Raw genomic sequence first — 22055 nt, 5'->3', positions numbered from 1 at the left:
AAAAGTACATTCCACAATATATTGATATACTTTTAAGTACATCAATAATTCCCCTTAAAGCAAAGCAGATCCGTACGCCATTGCAGTGGTGCAATAAGGTCACAAATTTTCGGGAAAACCATTTTACAGTCGATTCTTTCCATTCAGTATCAAGGATAAACTCCAGTTCATCACGAAAAATAAAGAAAGCGGTGACACCCCGGCCTAGGCCAGCGCACCAGACCAGGCCTGTTCTAGCGCACCAGACCAGACCTGTCCTGTGTGCCGGCTCACTAAACCAGGCTCTCACACCAGCTGACCAGACCCGTGCACCAGCTGACCAGACCCATGCTCCGGCTGATCAGACCCATGCCCCAGCTGACCAGACCTGTACGCCAGCTGACCAGACCCGTGCCCTAGCTGACCAACCCTGTGCGCCAATTGCAGAAGCGGGCTGACCTGACACTGCACCGGCTGGCGCACGGCGTCAATGCCTGGTGACGCAGCGAGGCACGGTGGTGCGCCACCCTCCGTCACACTTTCGACATCCCACCAGGAGGTGAGGCTCGCACTCCGCCCATTAGGCGATGCTCACATCCCACCCAGGAGGTGAGGTACGCTCCCCACCTAGGAGGTGAGGCAGGCACTGCAACTAGGAGGTGAGACCCACAACCCAACCAGGAGGTGAGGCTTGCTCCCGATCTAGGGGATGAGGGTCGCACCCCATCTGGGAGGCAAGTGTTGGTTCTCATTTCGTTGCCTATATTGTTCTAACTACTACTTGGACTGACACTGAGGCACGGACTGCCAAATTGGTTTCCACGGTGGTACTGCTTTCTGGCCAAAACTTGAGGTTTTTTTCTGTGATACGCTCAGCCTCAGGCCTGGGCGCATCCAGCGGTGAACTATCTAACTCGTCGACTGTTCTTCGTTTGTTGTGGAAATGGTCGTTGAAACCAGACCACGAGAATTATCTAATGAAAGCAAACTTTCCTCGCACAATAGCCCGCTGCTTATAGCTCAATCCACTGCTCCAGTGAAATCGATGTTACAAATTTGCAACAGCGACTTGCAGCAGATGATATCTTGCCTCCTTGGCGATACACAAATCAGGGGTAAAGTCCACCACAAGAACACATGCCATTTTGAATGTGACCAGACTCTGATGTTAATAAAACACTAGATTAAGTCAGACAAGTTTCAAATCCATAAAACACACGTAGCACTCCCAGCCACCACCGTCATTTTGTAACAGTCAACAGTAGTGATGAGAATGTCGGCTTGGCCAGTTCTTACCCTGAGATCAACCGGTCCGCATTATATTAGGAGCTGCATCAATACTCAGAGAACACTCTCAATCGCGTATAACAAGGAGCTTCAGGCTTTTGTTGTCAATGCCAGGCCGGTGGTCGTCAGATCACGTGAGCGCATCCACGTTGGTCTCGAGTGTAGCGAGAGCTGCACCGACCGGTCACTTGCAAGGGTGCTGTGAAACGAGCAAACAATTTGATAAACGACTTCACCCATTAAACCTCTGAAGAAGAGGAACTGTAGGTCCTCGTGCAAACATTCAAATGTTTGCTGCGCATTTCCAGGCACGAAGGGAAAAAACACACGTTTCCGATGCCATGCTTAAAATACTGCCGGACTGTAGGATAAAGGCTGAACACTTTCATATCATGGGACCAGCCTGCATTCGAACCGAGACGCTTCCACATTCCCTGAAAGCTTTTGTACAAGCTATGATGACAGAAATGTCAGAAAGTCTGGAATAGCCCATCTGGGGATAGAACGACGCGTAAAGTTTGGTGTTGACTTGGTTGCTACTAACGCATCCCCGCGGGGGCTTTAACGCTAAAATTGCGCAATATGCTCAGTTGAAGTGGCTAGCGCGCGTGAACGTCACAGATAGCTATTATTACTTAACGAGTCGTTTTAAATTTGTTCAAGGGAGTGTTCCACATTTGTATTGGGTTTGAACCGAAAGAGCCATGTTGAAGACCTTTGATGCAGCATGCGGCTGTGTCCAGGAACCTGAAACACTTTGGTTCCTGATCTAGAAGACTGTGAAGATGTGCGAAAACAATCGTAGGAGAATATTTCAAAGGCATCTTGGCACTCATGACGTCATAATAAGGTCGTTCAAATCCTGGCATTCCATAATGAGCATGATAGTCGAGTCGTCCATATCTGGCGTTCGTGAACACGATTTCCAGGTAAAAAGGCCGCTAATTGGCTCTCGACCAACATTGTGCAAGGTACGATGACGTCATAAAAAATGGCACATCGAGGAGCATGTTTACCATACAGACAAACTGTGTTGCCTTAAGCAGTCTGCCCTAGTTAAAAGCATACCGATAGTTAAAGGTGAGCTTGTTTCATCATATCTGATGCTTGCTTCAATATCTTCAAATCTAAAACACTCTTTAAGCAGTGAGAAACCGCTCTACCGTTGGCTTTCCAGACAAGGATATTTTTGGCGGTGCGTTAGGTAGCATTGCACAGCTGAGCCTACATGAGCCTCCGGATCTGAAGCCTGACCCTCTGCTTGACAGCGGTTCCGGTACACCAATGGCGGAGACAGGGAGCTCCTCAACTGGCACTGTTTCTTCAACGCGGTCTCCTGCTTCCGCCGGCGCCGGGGCAGCAGCACGCAGGTGGCGCCGCGCGGCGGCAGAAGGCGGAACCGGCCGGTGTCTACCCGAGTGCCGATGGTGTGGGGCTCCGGTCGGTTGTGAAGTACCCCCGAGTCCCGCGCCGGCCACAACCCCGCCCGAAGGAGGATCGACCGCCGGACGGTTTGGAAATTTTGTTGAGCGCTGTTAGTCGGGGGTTCACAACGGTTAGACGAGCTTGACCTGACGCTCGGGACGTGGATGGTCAGCCGGCGCGGGACCTGGGCTAGCTGTGTGCTGCGATCCTGTGAGTTTAGAAAGCTAACGGCGGTAGGCTTGCGACGCGGGGCGAATGCCGGCATCATCATGAGGTCCGGAACTCATGCCGCGTAGAGCCGCTCTTCCATGTTGCGGTGGTCTGTGGCACGATACGGTTGGAGGCGAGCATACTCGACTCGGGAAGGTTGCGGCCAGCCGATCCGGCTTGAGACCATCTCGCGCAACCGAGGTGTAACGTAACAACCAGGGTGGGTGCGGTGCAGTGGGCAACCAACAACGATCAAATTGTCTAATCTGCCATCGGCATTGGGCTGCGATGTACACCTGTCCGGACGAAAGCGCCGTTGCCTCTGCGATGCGAGCTAGGTCATTTTGTTTTCCCGCGTGCAAGACAATATTATCGGGCATTGATGTCTTTCTGTTCGATTGGGGTGTGAAAGCATGTCTACCCTTGTTACTTGCATCAATGCACTAGCAGCTGGCAATTGCATGCTATGCGAGACTACACGGACGGCACCATATTTCGTCACCGCAGACTTTCGTTGGGGGAGTCATATTCAAAGCAGCGCCTAGACTCAATTCGTGTTCCTGGTGAGTGAGCTCGATTTGCAGCAATAGTAGCAAATTGCGAAATAACAACACCAGCATCATACCTTTTCGCCAGTTGTTTGCTAGAGTTTGCAACTGCATGTTGCCATACCGAGACCAAATGGTTGCCACCAGTTAATATTACGTACAGCAGATAAGTTATAGCTGACATTGTTGTGCGAGGGGAGACTCGTGCAGGCCTCATTTTTTTGGGTTGCTATTCCCAAATCGCTAAAGTCTTCAAGATTGGCGACCTTTCTTTAATATCTTTGCGTATAAGATTGTGATTTAAGTTTATGGACCCGATTATTGGCAGTCATTGGTTACCCCAGATGCCAGGGTTATAAGAGATGTTCGGAAAGAACGGGCAGAAGTCTGCACTTCTCAATCCGTCAGTCAGTGGTTACCCCAGATGCCAGGGTTATAAGGGATGTTCAGAAAGAACGGGCAGAAGCCTGCACTTCTCAATCCGTCAGTCATTGGTTACCCCAGATGCCAGGGTTATAAGAGATGTTCAGAAAGGACGGGCAGAAGTCTGCACTTCTCAATCCGTCAGTCATTGGTTACCCCAGATGCCAAGGTTATGAGAGATGTTCGGAAAGAACGGGCAGAAGTCTGCACTTCTCAAACCGTCAGTCAAGGTGAAATAGCTGGCCCATGTGACGGGCCTGGGCGCACGCGTGCCGCCCGGACACCGACCGGGGCGCGGAAGTCCGGTAGCGTGGAGCACGTATCCCGGACACCGACTGGGGCGTGGCGGTCCTGCAGTAAAGGCCGCAACGCGTACACTGCCTCTTCCCCACCGCGACCCACTGCGGCCAGTGGCTGGGGCCACGTGCCGGCCGTCCTGGCGTCCGGCCGCCGCAGACGTCACAGCGCCCAAGCCGAGTGCACGCGCTGGGACTGTGCCTGAGGCTGCCGGTACAGGCCAACAGACGCCACAGGGATGGCCTCACGCTGAGGAGAGAAGCGGTGAAGCCCCATGGCAGTCAGCGCCTGGGCGGCGGTCAGGACCTCCCCGCTCCCTCTCCTGCTCCGGATCTGGCTGCGGACTGGACTCGCATCTCGCCGTCGGTTCACAGTCCTTCCTTGCTTTGTGGTCTGGCCTGACGGAACGGAGCTGTCGACCCGACCCCAGCACCACCGCAGAGGAGAAGCGCGTACGGATCGGACGGAGCTATCGATCCGATCCCGGCACCACCGCAAAGAAGAAGCGCATACGGATCAGTTTACGTGTCTCGTCAAGGACAGACACGCTTCCCGAATTACAGCGACTGAGCTCTAACCTCGAAAGATGAACGGTGGCTGATCACCCGTCATCCCCTGTATAAAAAAACATGTTCGAAAATTGATCGCTTGGTTATTAACGCGGGTTTAGTTTGTCTTTGGGTGTGTGTTTGGGGGGGGGGGGGGAGAATGGAGCCCTTTTCGACCAGAAAATGGATCAGGTCAGGGTCTATGGGATAGCGGAAAATGGACAACGGTGGAGGAAAGGACTACATGCGCCTGAGAGCCAACCGCCGAGGATTAGGCCACGCAGGGGCCCCTCGAAGGTGCGCTTGGCGCCCGGTCGGGATCAACCACCCAGGAGGCCTTCTCGTCCACTCGAAGCTGACGCATCATCCTGCCCCGGATAAGGGGGGCGTCGCGAGGATTCAGGAAAGGAAGCCAAGAAAAGAGGGATAAGAGGGTCGATGAGTGCAGGTTTGTGCCGGCCCCAGCGATATACCGTCCCTTGTTCCCTTCACCGCCGGCGCTATCCCCCCTCTCCCTCCCTGCTAACTCTGTGACTCATCCTCGCTCCAAGCGTTGACCTGTAGCTACCTGCCATGCCGACTCTCAAGCAGTGCGGAAACAGCTCTCCCCACCAAACCCCGAACCCATAGCGGGGTCCTTGGGCGCATGACATGCATAAGATACAACTTGAATCTGCTGTCTTCCACATAAAGCACGGCGTATTAATATCATACCAAGAACGATATCTTTTATTATTATTTATACTTCTTCATGAGAAAAACAGAAAGTTCGCTAAATTCCAGCTGATGTTTCGACAGATTTTGGTCTGCGTATGAAAACCGCCCAGAATATCAGAACCCTTGACACGTTGTTCACGAGTCCGCAAACCACGTGGTGGTAATGTTTCAGAGCCGGCCCAGACGCTGCATAATGTCGGCACCACCAGCATCAGAACACAGGCCTACGAGCAAATCAGACCGCGAAGAGATTAGACCGCAGTAACGAAGTAGATACCCGCGGCATGTGCTCAGAGTACATCGCCGCATCGTAACCGTACGCCCGTGGAAGATCAGTAATGCACTTTGAAGCAGATTAGAACTCCTTCTGAGAATGCGACCAATAAACGCTAATATCGCACACTGACATGAGACATGAGACCAAGCAGCCCGGTCTCATTGCCAGGAGCAGGCGCAGTGCGCACTGACGCGCCAGCCTCCTGCAGCTGGGCACGTGCTGGCGCGCGGCGGGGCTCTGCGCGTACAGCGGACGTCAGCTGTCACACACCCAGCCAGCCGGCAGCCGCCATCCGTCCGGCGGTGGTCGTCCGCCCCGCGTCCCGCCAGGGCTGACGCGAGACTGCGCCGCGGAACAGGGCGGGAGTCGCGGGGCAGGCGCATGCCTCGGAAGACAGCGAGGACCGCGGGACGGGAGCCCACCTCGGAAGACAGCGAGGACCGCGGGACGGGAGCCTACCTCGGAAGACAGCGAGGACCGCGGGACGGGAGCCCATCTCGGAAGACAGCGAGGACCGCGGGACGGGAGCCTACCTCGGAAGACAGCGAGGACCGCGGGACGGGAGCCTACCTCGGAAGATAGCGAGGGCCGCGGGACGGGAGCCTACCTCGGAAGACAGCGAGGACCGCGGACGGAGCCCCTCTCGAAGACAGCGAGGACCGCGGGACAGGAGCCTACCTCGGAAGACAGCGAGGACCGCGGGACGGGAGCCCATCTCGGAAGACAGCGAGGACCGCGGACGGACCCACCTCGGAAGACAGCGGGACCGCGGGACGGAGCCTACCTCGGAAGACAGCGAGGACCGCGGGACGGGAGCCCATCTCGGAAGACAGCGAGGACCGCGGGACGGGAGCTCATCGGAAGACAGCGAGGACCGCGGGACGGGAGCCACTCGGAAGACAGCGAGGACCGCGGGACGGGAGCCCATCTCGGAAGACAGCGAGGACCGCGGGACGGGAGCTCATCTCGGAAGACAGCGAGGACCGCGGGACGGGAGCCCATCTCGGAAGACAGCGAGGACCGCGGGACGGGAGCCCATCTCGGAAGACAGCGAGGACCGCGGGACGGGAGCCCATCTCGGAAGACAGCGAGGACCGCGGGACAGATGCCTTTGACGGGTCACGTCGGCATCAGGCTACTCAGCGGTCATCGCCTTGAGCCCAGCACCACACGGGCGATGCAAAGCGAACGCTGTGCTCTCTTAGCTGACATAATTAATGATATTTGTGATAGCATTTCGACGTTATATCGTGGACGTTTCAAGTTACAACTGAATGGTTGAGAGCTGACGCGACGAAGAGAAGCGATCTCAGTGTGGCAGTGCCAAATATGCGGGGGTGGAAACGGAACTTGAGTGTTGATTACGACCATTTAGTCACGACGATTAAATTTGATTAAATTTAATTCGATGGTTAGATTTGATTACGGCGAATACACAACTGATTATGTTGAACGTTAATTGGTTACTGCCTACAAGCTACACTCTTAGCCAGTTTATGACACCGCGGCACTCTGTTGCTTCCTGACTGTAGGAGACACCGCCTAACTGTAGCAGACATCATGGGAGCAAATATGACAGAGTGTCCCAAATATGCAGCGAAATTAAAACAAAGCACGCCAAGGCCTAAGACGCCTCTCGACCCGACTGGGCAGACTTAATGCCCATGCATCATACATTATGTTTAAAAACCATGGAGGGCAGCACAGTGGTGTTCTATACATAGTTTATGCATGCTATCTGATTCAATCCACTAAAAGACAACGTCTTTTAAAGGCTTGTTTCTCTTGTGTTCTGTAAGATTAATTGCGTCTTGTGGTTTGCTAAGCACAATCGACAGAACACTTGTTAAGACACGACGGCGTTCTTATTTATAATTTCCAGTTACTTAAAATTGCCCTAAAACATGAGCTTAGAGACCCTATTCTGACAATAACCTACCCGCAATATACCAGGCGGTAATGATGAAAGGAAGCTAGCCAACAAATCTTGGTTAAATTGTCAGAGCTGTGAGATTCAAGGTGAGTTTTAACAACATTACCAATGTTTGTCAGTTAGCATCTCTTTAGCAGTTTACCTCCCAGCACACTGAAAATTTAGTTTTGTTAAATAACACCTCCAAACCTCATAATGGGACCTAACCCAGGAGCTCAAGACCTGCCTTTCTGAAATCAAGCTGTCCCTAGCCCACATGACTCATGGGCAGCTCGGAAATGCAATGACTGTCGTTTAGCGAATACATATTTAAAATACATGCAAATGTCACAAGCGTGCTGGAAAGCCTTGACAACGACGTGAATGAATGTATGAGGGTGTGCGTTGGCGGCATCATCGATATGTGCAGGTCTCGGTGAAAATTCGGTCACGGTGAATGAAGGGGAAGGCAATATCTTCGAAAAAACTAACGCGGCATTCGCTAGTCTTAGTATCGAGCACCTGGATGCTGAGCAGCGTCCGAGATGTAATGCGGAGACGATAACGAATGATATTTAAGCTATATTTGTTATATTCGACTGTGAAAAAAGTGAATTCGGCCGAAATTAATTCACACATTCATGGCTGACGTAATGGTTATATTGATCAAAAATGCCGTCATAATAGCAATAAACATAATTCAAATAGTCATATGCCATGATACATACTCAGTTTCGTAATGCATACATTAACACTGCGACAGAATCTTGATGGCAACAAGGGCGCTTCGAACCTGAATCGGTAAGCCTCTCCACCCAGGACGGGGGGCAGACACACACCAGCCCAATCAGGCCTCTGATGAGTCCTCCGGGGAGCCGCCGGCGGGTCAGGTGGCGAGCGGCTACTCAGTCTCCTCGGAAACGGACGTGTTGAGAGACCGCCCCAACATGCTTCGTCTCCACCGGTCCAGGGCGAGGCCCGCGCAGAGGTGCGGAGCCCCAGCCATGCGACGTGCCGGCGAGGCCCGCGCAGAGGTGCAGAGCTCCAGCCATGCGACGTGTCACCGGTCCAGGGCGAGGCCTGTACAGAGGCACAGAGCTACAGCCATGCGTCATGTCACCGGTCCAGGGCGAGGCTCGCGCAGAGGTACAGAGCTCCAGCCATGCGACGTGCCATGCGAAGATGGGACTGGGCTCGACGCGCCGTCAGCCTCTACAGAATACATCAGTCTGCCCGAGGACGGGGCAACTGACGAGGTTATCACGGTACAGCCTACCCGGGCAGCGGCGGCGAAGACGATCGCCTTACTGGCGCCTCCTGCTGCGTCTGGCAGTGCTGCTCGCAAATGCGCCATTGTTCGGACTTTCGCACCCGTCTAGTGTGTAGTCGTACGCAACGGCTTTGAGTCGGCCGACGTAGAGCACCCACAGTGCGCGTGCTAACGCACTAGACGAGAGCGATAGTCTTGAACCAGTATGCCATCTTCAAAGGGAGTGTTCCACGTTTGCATGGGGTTTTGGACTGAAAAAGCTATCTTTAATTTCATCATTCATTCGGAGCAGCTCACGGCCGTGCCCTTCTTAAGACCTAAATCCCTCCAGTTTCTGGACTGTACGTACGCGAAGATGTGCGCTTTTTCGGGAAGACTATTTTAAGCTAACTCAGGTATCCATACACAATAATGAAATCATTTAAATTCTGCCATTCCGTTAGTCATGCGGCGATCAAGTTTAAGCAAAATGCTGTTGTCGACTCGTTCATATCTGGCGTTCGTGAGCACGGTTTCCAGATAAAGCGTCCGTCAGAAAGCTCTCAATCAATGTTGTGCAAGGTACACTCACGTGATAAAAATGACGCATTGAGAAGCATATGTACTAAACAGAGAAACTGTGTTGTTTAGAACAGTCTTTTTCTCTTCAAAGTATACTAACAATTATAAGTGAGCGTGTTTCATCATATCTGATGCTGGCTTCAATATCTTCAAATGTGAAGCTTTTCCTTTTATACTAATGCCTCGCCTCACCCCTTCAAATAAGACAGCAGCTCAGCTGACTGGATGGCAGCGATGGCTGCCAGCAGACCGGCTGATCATGAGAGCTGCGCCGGTGACCCCAGGACAAAGACGGAAAGGGAGCGATGGCTGCCAGCAGACCGGCTGATCATGAGAGCTGTGCCGGTGACCCCAGAACAAAGACGGGACGGCAGCGATGGCTGCCAGCAGACCAGCTGATCATAAGAGCTGTGCCGGTGACCCCAGCTCAAAGACGGGACGGCGGCGATGGCGAACCGCGAGGTGGAGCGACGCCGCTCCGTCCAGCGGAGGAGCGGCCGGCGGCCGGATGGTCTGCGCTGCCAGGGCGATGCCGGCACTGACAGCACCATTGTGCCTGGGCAGCCTTAGTAACGATGTTTGTGTGCTGGCGGGCATCTTCTGCCGCCTCCGACGGACACGCGGCGCGGCACAGGCCAGAATAACTGCGCCTGATTTGGCGATTGTGAGGAAGCAAGCATCGCTGAGCCTTGTTCGGTTGTCAAAGCTGGCTTACGAATTTCAGAATGCGCAGCCCACTCAGCGTAATGACGTTCAAGCAGTGACGGTTTGACGTTCACTTGCCCGGAGGCACACCGCCGTTCTCAATGTGCGGGCTATGGCCGGCCGAATGTACACTTCGCCTCGCCCCGGGTGCGGACGTGGCAAACATACCGCAGGTGACACGAGCTCGCCAGCTGACATACAGCTGACCCCAGCCGCCAGGGGTCACCCGTCACACGTCAAGTGCAGGAGGCGGGGAAGGGGAGGGGCAGGGGGCGTGACCCCGCGCAATGGACGAATAGCGACGGCGAGCTGAGGGATATGGCAAACACTGCACAATTCGGCATGAGAGAGAGATAGAGAGAGAGAGAGAGAGCGAGTGAGAGAGAGATAGGAGAGGAGAGAGAGAGAGAGAGAGAGATAGAGAGAGAGAGAAGAGGAGAGAGAGAGAGAGAGAGAGAGAGAGAGAGAAGAGAGAGAGAGAGAGGAGAGAGAGAGAGAGAGAAGGAGAGAGAAGAGAGAGAAGAGAGAGAGAGAGAGCGAGAGAGAAGAGAGAGATAGAGAGAGAGAAGAGAAGAGAGAGAGAGAGAAGAGAGAGAGAGAGAGAGAAGAGATAGAGAGAAGAGAGAGAGAGAGAGAGAGAGAGAGAGAAGAGAGAGAGGATTGAGAGAGAGAGCGAGAGAGAGAGAGAAGGAGAGAGAGAGAGAGAGGAGGAGAGAGAGAGAGGAGAGGAGAGAGAGACCAGTGGGCACAAAGTTACGTTTGTCCATAAACAGTGTTAATCGCACACAACTATAAGCGGCATATGTCGCAAACTATACGGAGTACCGCGGCACGCGATCAGGGCGGGTGACATAGCAAAAGGAATAATATAGAAACACAATTGTTGAATTAGAACCAGCTTCCTACATGGTTGAGTGATGAACTGATAAACTGTAGCAGCCGGATTCATCTTTGCCTTGAGCTGGGTGATGACTTCATCAACATCATTAGGCGCATGAATAAAAATATATTAAACAAATTACTTTGAGCTGCTTAACATTAAAATACAGCTATCGATCAATGCGGGCCACCAGTGCAAGACGTTTTACTGCAGAGTTGAGGCGAGGTATTCATTAAGGCGAGGCAACATCGAATATTCGTGATGAATGTTAAAAAGGTCGCTGAAAGCGATGCTATTTCCAGGTAAATATATCATGGGGAATGCCTGCACACGAGATTCCAAAGGCCTACAACGCTCTATTACGCTGAAAAATACGGCATTGCATAAATACGGTCTAGAAATATGGAATTGAAGCTGTTCTGCATTTTGTTCGATTGGGGAGATTTGTTTGGCACCGGAAAATCTTGACTCTGTTTCGTTTTCAATATTTGAGAGCGTGTGGAGTCGAAGGTGATATTTTACTGAACACGCACAAAATCCTTTAAAAATTGGAACATGAGGCTCATGCGTACAGCGAGTGTGACATATTTTCCACATTTAAATATCAGCATCGTTTTACTCCGTTCCCGTATAGCCGTGTTGGCTCATCTGAATGACATGATTTTGCCTGGAAATCATATCCGTACCATTGAAAGCCACAGACATTACTCTACCAATCAAGCCTACAGGAACTCACGCCTGTCTCAATCTTGTTTGTCATATTCAACTAGTAATTATCACTACTGACTACATTAAAGAATCTATCGTGTTGCTCGTAATGACGAATATTTAGTACACTTTTTAAAAAGAATTTCGATACGTTACAGCTTGGACATTTTCAGTATGGCCTTGAAGCTTTCAGAAGCCAGATCAGGCCCTGCACTGCTTGTCATCCACCGTTATACACTCGCGGCTTTGCCATTCCTGTTCGTCTATCTCGATCTTCTGCCAAGGCATGCAAGGGCTCCTTGTGAAAGCTATTTTGATACCAGTGGAAGAATTTCTGGAACATAATTCGCGTCGGCGAAGGGCACAGCAGGCCCTTAATCAGTTCTTCGTACGCAACAAAAAGTACGGTAAGTCATGTTAAAGTGCCACGAAAGGGGTATGAGCTTAACCGCTACCAGATACGGTGATCTCCAGCTACTTGTCCTTCAAATTTAACATTCTTCCTATGGTGACGCATGGATAGAATAAACCTGAATATGACGTTTCTACTTTAATTCTGAAACCATCTGTGCCTCCACCGTTTCCGTAGAAGCATGAGCATCAACATTTGCGCATCCACTTATGCGTTTGACTCACACGCGGACAAATGCGTCAAACGCGGCGGTCAACGACTACGCCAAGTTCTCAGAATTGTGCTCGACTCCGTTCTAAAAACGACGCGCGTGATGCCCTTTAGCTGCAGTAAAGCCCTCAACAGAGGTCACTGCGGGACTCTTCAGTCAGGTGCATGCTTCATTTTCAGACGCAAGCGCCTTCCATTCCGCAGTGATTTTACTTCTCCATAGGTACTCATCACCTGATATGACAATGGTAATGATAACACATTGCATCGCTAGTCAAAGCTTGCGCAGGTTTTGCGCAAGTTGAGACACAGTTTTGTCGTTTGGTTGGGATCAGAGTACTTTTGACTATCAATGACAATGTCTGGCTATGGGATTCCTGTGAGAAGTGGTTAGAAGAGCACGACTGCAGCCATCGTGGGAGACCTCCACTGCGAGCCTTACCTTTAGCCTTTTCCGGTTTTCGCTCCGGGAAGGTGTGGCACTTTGGTGATTCAGGATCAGACGATGAGCGAGGAGAAGCAGAGCGAATCTGTGTGGCCGGATGGGACTCGAGTGAGCTATTTGAATGCACGGAGAAAAAACTCAGTCAATAGTCTCGTCGGAGAGGGGTTTTGCTAAAAGACGACTGCAGTGTAAGTGTCTAGTTGTGCGTTGCGGCCTAAGTAAAAGATAGGGACCTGCCATCTGTCGCACCAATCTGTGCAACCAATCGATGACCCGGACAAAAACAAGCTTCGATAGCCAGCCCGACATTTATCATCCGCGTTATCTGCAAGCGGGTGGCAGCCTCTTCTAACGGAGAGCCGTGCCAGAAATGGGTTAGAAGGCAAACCATATGCGTAAGAACGAGTGTGGGGGGGGGGGGGGATAGGTGCCATGCCATCCTGTCCTTCAAAGATGCTGATTATTAATCCCATAGCAATGAATGGAAATATTTAGCGTCCAAATCGGTTTTGGCATCCCCATATTCCGAGAAGTTTCTTCGCCTGCGTACCACATAATGTTGCCTCCATGGTCCAGGAAAATACGCTGGACTTGTCATTCACCATCACTGAATACAAGTCACAGAGCGGGTGCATTGCTGGACCCGACTGACATGGCCTGATCAGCTAGCAACAGGTTAATGGAGGCTAACACAGAATGGGGCGGCCGTGTCGTGGCGCTGCGGGACGCTAAAGCCCTTCGCAGTCCATCTGGCGAAGTGGCGAACGAAACGTTGTTCGTTGGACTGGGAAGCACAACTTGGATGGTGGGTTCAGGGTACGCGCAACGCGCTCTGCTTAGAAAGTATTCAAACCCCGAGGTCACCTGCAGCAACCAATTCGAATGCAGTTTTAAGTGAATCATCGGTATGCCGATTGACATGTTATGGCCAGTGTTGGCGCAGTGAAACTGCGCTGTCAGGTGGGCCTCCGTGGTCCATCACGCTTTGTGGTGAGGTCGTGCCCTCTGCCATATAAGCATGAAGCCGGGGCCGCGTCGCCCACACGACCAGTCATCAGTCGACGGGAATGTTCTCCAAAATCATCCTCATCTGCATCGTGGCCGGCATACTCAGCCACGTCACAACAGCTGGTCCAGCAGGTCAGGAATCAGACGATCCACACTCTGGTGTCCCCTTTACCATACTGTTGCTTGTTGCTTGTCATGATGGTTGTCATGAAAAGCAGCGACGAATTGGGTTGGTTTACTGTGTTCACGATCAAACGTGTAACCAACATGTGGCGCCGTGCCCGATTAGCAAACCCTAATGCAAGCGCCAAACATCTTTTCGGTGTATATCCTTATCGCAATATGGTTTTCTAGTATGGAGTCTTGTCTAAGGAATGCTACGCAGGGGTCTCGATATCGTTACAACGCCATGTTATTGTCCTGTCATTCTCGGCAGATGTAAAGCCTACTAAATGTAAAACTGATGGCGACTGCAAAGACATCGATAAGCCGTACTGCGGAGATAAGAAATGTCGCGGTAAGTACACAACCATTGCTGATCTGTTATCCCACTGTTAATGCTATTGTTACTGCAACCGGAAAAAACAGTTGTGGTCACCCCTGTCCCCTTCCCCTCACACACAAGAGGCAGTACAATGCTCGCGAAGTTGATGATTAGAATACTGCTAGAGAACGGACCGGCTGATCTGACTGTTTCAGTAAAGCGGAATAACATGTTGCAAAACGGCTGCACAGAAATGAACAGCTCGCCGCCAATAGCAGTGCTTCCCAGTTGTATTATTTGCTATCGGTGGGAACTATGCATCCTGCATGTTTCGCCCCAAACTGCAATTCGAGCGACCGTCTAGCTTCAGCTGCCAGAGAAACATATAAACTGGCTGACGTGTTGCAGTCGTGACGACGAAGTGTCGCTCTGGTGAGCTGGGAGTGGCTGGCTGCAACAAGTGCTTCTGTGTAACGAACGATTGGGGATGCGAAAAGAAGAACTGCGAACCAAAGTGTAAGTAAAGCGTCCAGATTCTAACCGTTTAAATGATTTTGGAAACAAAAACAGATCGTAGGTTGTAAAGAGTAATTGTTCGTTGCAACGACATGTGTGGACGAGGCTTAGATCTCTCTCATGGAATTTTGGGATGCAATGCCTAGATTGCAAGATGCGACCGTATTTCAATGTCAACCTTGATCAAATAATGAATTTTTTATTTTGATTTAATTACGGCTGACTGATTGTAATTCGGTTGTTTTAATACATTCTGCACATTTCTTCACCGACGTACTTGTGATACGGATATCACAAAATCGAGAAATTAATTACGCTTCTGGGGTATGCATGTTTTCTTATAAAAGGACACGCATCTACGTGCGTCCAGTTTTGTACTTGACATTGTATTGACATAGCAATGCTAATTTTTTTTTTATCCTGGCGAATAGTTAAGAGGATATCGAAGCACCTGAAAGGGCATAATGTAAATAAGTGCCATTTGAAAATCAAAATTCTTGTACCTCTATGAAGTTACGGGATTGTCACATCAATATAGGACATTGTGTTTGATAGTAAATAAATGATGTTCATGCCGGGTAGTACTGACCGGTTTGCTCTTACAGAAAAAAACTCGATCCCGAATATTCGGTGGTGTGTTAGACCTGGCTGTAGGAAGCCTAAAATCACGTTCGAGGTCGGAACACCGTAGTCTGTTAAGTCATCTGTTAGCTGTGCGTCGTCTGCCGCAATCAACCATTATTGGCCACCGACTTGAGTCAGGAAAAAGATATGCAGCTTGAAACACAGCATTTGGTTTTCGGTGAAATATCATCAGAATGTTAGAGGATATTCTTCCTCCGATCACACGCTCTCTTTCGCAGTTAATCATACGGGAGCTGTACCGTGCGAGGACGAGCCGGACTTCCCGCCTTGCAAGAAATTCTGGCAGGTATGCAGCTGTGGAATGGATTCCAAAGTTAGCCTGAATACACCCTTCACTACAATGAGCATAGTTTCCAGATATGCGCCCTTTTTAATATATGTGTTTAATGAGCATGTTCATTTCAGTTCAACTCATAATTATTATATGCAATGTTGGTTGCACCATGACACAATAACAGTATTTATTCTAGCCTAGCATGTTCCGGGATGACCTAGAATATAATGCATTTGTAGCAGCTACAGCAGCATGAGAGCATGATCACCTTTTTGAAGCATTTGCGTTTACTGACTTTTACTTGAAGCGATGGAAAATGAGTCGTGCGAGTCGTTTCTGTGGCATTCAACGTTGTGACGAAAGCACCAAAAAAAAAAAAAACTGAGCATATTGCCTCAAAAGAAATAGCATGTGATATTATGCGTATTTCACGACTTCGTTTTCTTGTGCAGTGAATGTGTGTCGTGATAAATTTCTCGTCTTGTCAAAGTTTGGTCGACATCCATACTCTGTCATGTCCAATCGAACCAAAACGTCGCATTAGCTCTATTCTAGGTACCAGCTTTCGATTCTTATCCATGCTCTTGTTGTTATTATGCGGTTACCCCTTATTGTCTGTGGCTTTAACGCATTGCATTGCATGACATCTTTATCAGTTGAGTCTTTGAGTTGAGTCTTCTAAGTTGAGTCTTTCTAACCTCATGTTAGGTCGCCATAGGTCAATTAAATTTTCACCATGCTCTTAATATGCTATTAAAATGCCATGATAAATGTGTCCACATAAATTCAAGATTTTGCCTACCACACGTCAAGCAGCAAAGGCGCCACCTTCTATGGCCTAACACATCAGGTCATCCTTGGTCAACGCAGTGTTATGCGGTGCTTCCACTATGTGAGTGAGTAATATAAGTCTCATATTTGTATATTTGACGCAATCCACTTAGTCATTAGTTTGGCTGTCATAGGCGGCTTAGCGAAAGACACAGCCCCCTGGCATTTCCTCAGCGGATTCTTATTTCACTGACGGCATTAACTCGCGTCTAGTCAGGTGGCTCCTGCGTACCTCGCGACGTAGCTCCAATGCCAACATTATGGGCAAACAATGACGTCGCGGGATTACGCGTCTTAGCGGCCAGGTTGCTGAATGATCGTACCTGGTATACATGGCCATGGAAAGACGGATGTGGGGCAAAAAAATTAACAAGCATGCACAAAACGATTTTTGCACTCCACACGAACCGCAAAGTACTTCTACTCATATAGTTACTTTCTGTCCCATACACATCTCGCTACCTCTCCCACTTTTCCATGGAAAGACGGATTTCCTGCCAAAAATATAACAAAAATACGCAGACGATTTTTGTACTCCACGCGGGCCGCAAAGGACTTCCACTTGGTGGAAACGCTGGGGCCAACATCTGTATTGTTCTCTCGATCATTGTTTTCCTGAAGTTTGGCTTCACGGGGCTCGGCTTTGCTCTCCAAGTTCGCTTCAGAAAAAAAAACTTTACTTGGCGCGTGCACGGTGGTGGGATGGGGAGCATTTTTCCCTGAAGCTAGAAATTGAGCCCCATTTTCCTCAACGTCTCCATACTGAGATTTATTCAACTAGTTCTTTAGATTATGTACCAAATTTTTTACTACGTCATTTGGAGGTGGCGATAAAGAAGTGTTAACGTGTGCAGGATTCCCCATCGTTTCATTATGCATTCAAAACTCTGCAGAAGTGAATGGTATCTCATTTTCAGTGATCAAACTTAAGGGAAAACCATGAGTGCTGAATATGCGGCGGAGGACTGGTGCTGCTTTCTTTGTTCTGCGGCATATCTGACCCTGTTTCCACCTGAGTTCCAATTTCTCTGCCGTTTGTTAGCACTGTCACTAAAATTCTAACTTTGATCCTTTTGCTGGGGTACGCACCTACCTCATTAGCGGCAAGCTGCACGACATTCTCATGGTCTATATGGCTTCTTGAATTTCTGCCAATATCACACCGAGCTTGCGGCCAGGCTCTTCAGTTGGTTTCCTTCCCCCGTCTATAATCAGGCCTTGCGTCAAACCACTCAATTATTCTGAGCGCTGCCGGCACACCCTGGACTTTTGTCCCCCACTCTGGCAGCTGCAGGAAGTTTCATTCCGAAACCGGCAACAACCTCTGGAGGGTTTGTGTCACCACATCGGAAGCACGGCTGTCGTTGTCGAGGACCAAAACTGGGGTCGGTGAGATGTAGGCCTAGTATCTCTGGGTTAGTCCGGGGCGAGCCACTTTAATTGGTTGAGTTGATTTTCATATTTTCCCTACAAGAACAGCGCAAAAGTACATTTAAGCCCAGCAACGCTCAGCGTCCTATGACGCGAGGCTTGATGTCACTGGCCGCTGCTGTTTGATGCGACATGGAGTCAGCGAGGAGACTGGGAGGGGACTGGGTGCAACTGTCCCAACGAGTATAGGCAAAAAACTGGGAGAAGTACCGCATTTAACAGTTGGCACTATAACAGCGTATTAAAGAAAACTAGGTAGAAGCGTGGTCACGTTTGTCCCCTCCCCTATCTTTTAAGGGGCTCCTCAGCGACTGACCCGGCAAAACCGCGTCGTTCTTGTCGGCGCCACGAATTTTCAGCTTGGGGCAGGATTTTTAAGGGCCTCCTGAACGCATTGGGACCTCCTGACAGCGGGGCCTCCTGAGCGGTATCGTATTCAGGGAGATGGGCATCGAAGGTACGTGCACTGTTATCAAATACTGCATGTATCACATCCTTATGAATATACGCCAACTAAAACATCCAGAATTGTGCCTTCTGATTATCCAGCACTTTCATGCTCAGGTACGCGACCTGAGCATAAACACCTCTGAGCATAACCTTGACATGCATTTTGGCAGCCCACGAGTGTGCACAATAGCATGAGTTTGGGAAAAATGGCCAAGAATTAGAGTGGGAATGAATTGTATTCTTGCCCCTCTGCTCGCCCCTGCGGTGGCATCCATAGTGCATGTTCATACGTGATCGTTATGAAGGTATACTTCGCTCCTGGGCTGACATGGCTCTGGTTACCACACGGCACACCGGATTAACATTGTTCGCCCCTGCGGTGGCATCCATAGTGCATGTTCATACGTGATCGTTATGAAGGTATGCTTCGCTCCTGGGCTGACATGGCTCTGGTCACCACACGGCACACCGGATTAACATCGTCCGCTTACACTTGCATGGTACTTGACAAAACGCTTGAGGAACTTCTCAACAATATATATCCAGAAGACGGCACCTACTGCAACCCCGAAGGTTAAGTGTGTATTGAATCTATCCCACACTGGGAACGCGAGGGTTGTGACCGCAGTCCAGGTTCTTTTTAGCACGTTAAATGAGGGGAAAATGATTCCACGCTCGGCCGAATTGTTCTCACTGACCAGATACCTCTCCCTCCCCCACACACATTCACAGCTATCCCATTCCAGCTCCGTTTCGTGACGCCATTTATCAGTTCAGTTCACGTATGGTGTATGATATGCACCCGCAATTATTAAAGCAGTTCGCCAAATGCTTTATCATATAAACGCAAGATTGGAGTGGTCTGAATCCGAGGAGAAATCGGAATTCGTGGTAGGTTATTATAATCCATATTTGGTGGCAATCATGCCATTAGGATGTCCCTTCCCCCCCCCCCCCTATACTGCAAAATCCTTAAAAAGGCCCTGCCGTAACGCGTTTCACTTACCGAGTGAATGAAAAAATGAAGCAACTTCATAAATTGGTGTTAACATATCTCGACGCGTTGACGGTCTGTTCTAGCGTGTGGAAGATCTGAGTGACAATGCAGGATTTCCACTTCCAAAATGCAAACTCACAGGAAGCAACCACCGAAAAATAGTGCTTCGAACATTACTTTCCAGATCATTTCAAACGTTTTAAAACAGCGTGAATCATGTCGATGCAAAGATGTGTTAATCCCAAAAGAAGTCTACGCACGCTGCCTTCTAACATCCCGTCAGCACATTCATCAATCCATTAGAACAGCATCGGACAGACCAGAGGCGACATATACCTGTAGTGTGCATTCATAATCCACACCCCACAACCATGCGACACACCATTGCCTTGGAAACGCGATTTATTTATTTGTTGTGCGCCAGACTATATGATAAGAAGCTCCAATTACTAGACCTTTGTCGGCAGTTTTTTCAATCGCAAACGTCAAAGTTGCACTCAACTTTGATATAGCTGAAACGGTTAATTTGTGTGCACCGACTCTAAAGCGATAAAGGGGTAAGGGGTAGGGGGGTATCACCTCCACCCGTGATGTTGTTATTTTTATGGAATACGTAACCACAGGTATATCGTTTTGTACGCTATCTAGAGGCTTTCATACATGGTAGGTGGGTCGAGGACGGAAGGCGACGGACGACCTAGCACGTTAGGTTATCGTAGGCTGTAATTACTAGATCATAACTGCCTTGTTAAGCCACCGGCGTCTTCGCTGTCGGCGTCCCACAGCCACAGACTTTGATACCCTTTTCCCGGAAGTGCTTTTTCTTTGATTGAACTCAAGATTTGGCTCGACCTTGATCTAAGGTTTGGCAGGATGACACATGCCAATGCCATGTAGATATATCATATCCTGGGCAATTTATTTATCGCAAAAATGCGTAATTCTACTCGGATCAGTGATCACGACGTCGGATCAGTGATCCGACGTCGGCTCCTTCCAACAAACTCAACTTCTGTATCCCACCCAGTCAGCAAATTAGTACGTGCATTTACCACTTTTTGCCCCGAAAGTCGCAGTTTACGTGGCATAGCAGATCAGAGCAAAGTCATCGATGCATTGCCACGTGAATTTTGACGTCATTCGTGACCCTGTGGCGAGCTCAAGAGACGTCTGTCGGGTCGTGAAACCCAGGGCTATCGATTGTAGTTTGACTGAGAAAAATTTAGTTCGGCGATTCTTGCGGTAGGGTGAGGGGATGCAGCTAGTCACAGGGAGCTGAATGCCTCTGCCAATGTCGTGATACAGCTCCTCCAGTGCTCTCTTAGCACATTATCTGTCGAACTAGCAGCAGCGCGCAATTTAGCGAGCTGAGATCGCATCCAATAGTAAGGTGAAAAACGACATTCAAGCCTCGCGAAAATTTACTCGTGTGCTTTGACTGGGGCTTTTTATGGGGCGGAAGAGCGACTGTCCGGCGGTTGTTGCAGAGGCTCAGCAACTTCATTTCCTTTACAGTGAATGCGTCACAACCTGACAAACGCAAGCATTATGGGATGGTGGAGACAGAAGGAGCTGCATGGAGAGAATACCAACACGTCGGCAGCATACGTCGCAGTGCGTCATTTCCGAGCCAAAACGGTGTTTTATGTGCAAGTGCGTCGTCCTGATGTGTTCGTTACGCTACCTAGGGTGATTTCAGTGACCTAGCTTCTGCATCAAGCTGTTTTTATGACAAGGGAAACCTGCTACGCGGGAAAGAATGCGAGTCCTAAAGCTGGACTTAGCGTATGAACACGCTGTGTGCTTGGAAGTCAGGGGTGTCCAGAATTTGTTTCCAAGAACCTGAGGAACTGGCTATTTTAGATGGTCACTACTCCAGCTAATATCAAACCACACCAATCAAGACTGTTCAATTTGCACGTTCGCTTGAAAGAGTTCGTACGCGCGATTGCCCTTTCAGTCGGCCGCTTGAGGGAATAAAAGCGTAGGTGGCCATCGGCGCATAGTTTAATGCTGTACTTGATTTGAATCCATGCCTAGAGCAAACACCTCGACTTGGGGGGGGGGGGGGGCATGTCCACTCCCCCCTCCCGGTAGCGTCCCTGCGGTGGTATGACCAAGGAATCCGCCTGTCAGCCAAGAACGCACGGTACCTTGCTGCTTTAACCTGCGCCCGGCCGGGGGTCTGGGACAAGCGCTCCCGGCCGGGGAAGTTGACCTCGCCCTTGGAATCTCAAACTTCCAGATGTCGTATGAGAAAAAAGGTACCGTTGTGAAGATTTTGCCAAACCATGGAAAATGCCTATCAACTTTGTGACCTTAGGTCAGATGTGAAATCACCAGAGTTCACGAAAGTAAAAAGTGGTCGTTCTGATAGCCACAGTTAAAATCTATGTCAACACGTCAAGACGGATATTGAAGGCACTGAAATAAGCGTTAAGACGGTAGGGGTTCATTCAGACCATTTCTGTTTACCCGCAAGGTTCATGTCACGAAAGGCCAAAATAGACTGACATTTATAAACGACATTGCTTCTATTGCATGCATGCCACGAGTGCCACTCGACAAAACGTATGCTTCAAAAACATATATTCGTCGTTGCTCT

General features: G+C 49.9%; 1 protein-coding gene across 1 annotated transcript; it reads left to right on the top strand.

Moving 5' to 3' along the window:
* Window positions 1-13829: 13829 nt before the first annotated feature.
* Window positions 13830-21448, top strand: LOC119096457 (uncharacterized). Its single transcript, XM_037219362.1, has 5 exons — window positions 13830-13954; window positions 14259-14339; window positions 14715-14822; window positions 15686-15753; window positions 20966-21448. Exons 1-5 carry the CDS (start codon window positions 13882-13884, stop codon window positions 20966-20968), a joined length of 333 nt encoding a protein of 110 aa, XP_037075257.1. The 5' UTR covers window positions 13830-13881; the 3' UTR covers window positions 20969-21448.
* Window positions 21449-22055: the final 607 nt, after the last annotated feature.

Source organism: Pollicipes pollicipes, unplaced genomic scaffold (genome assembly GCF_011947565.3).
Source record: "Pollicipes pollicipes isolate AB1234 unplaced genomic scaffold, Ppol_2.1 Scaffold_4295;HRSCAF=5057_pilon_pilon_pilon, whole genome shotgun sequence".
NCBI classification, from domain to species: domain Eukaryota; kingdom Metazoa; phylum Arthropoda; class Thecostraca; order Pollicipedomorpha; family Pollicipedidae; genus Pollicipes; species Pollicipes pollicipes.
This window is presented reverse-complemented; position numbering and strand designations above follow the sequence as displayed.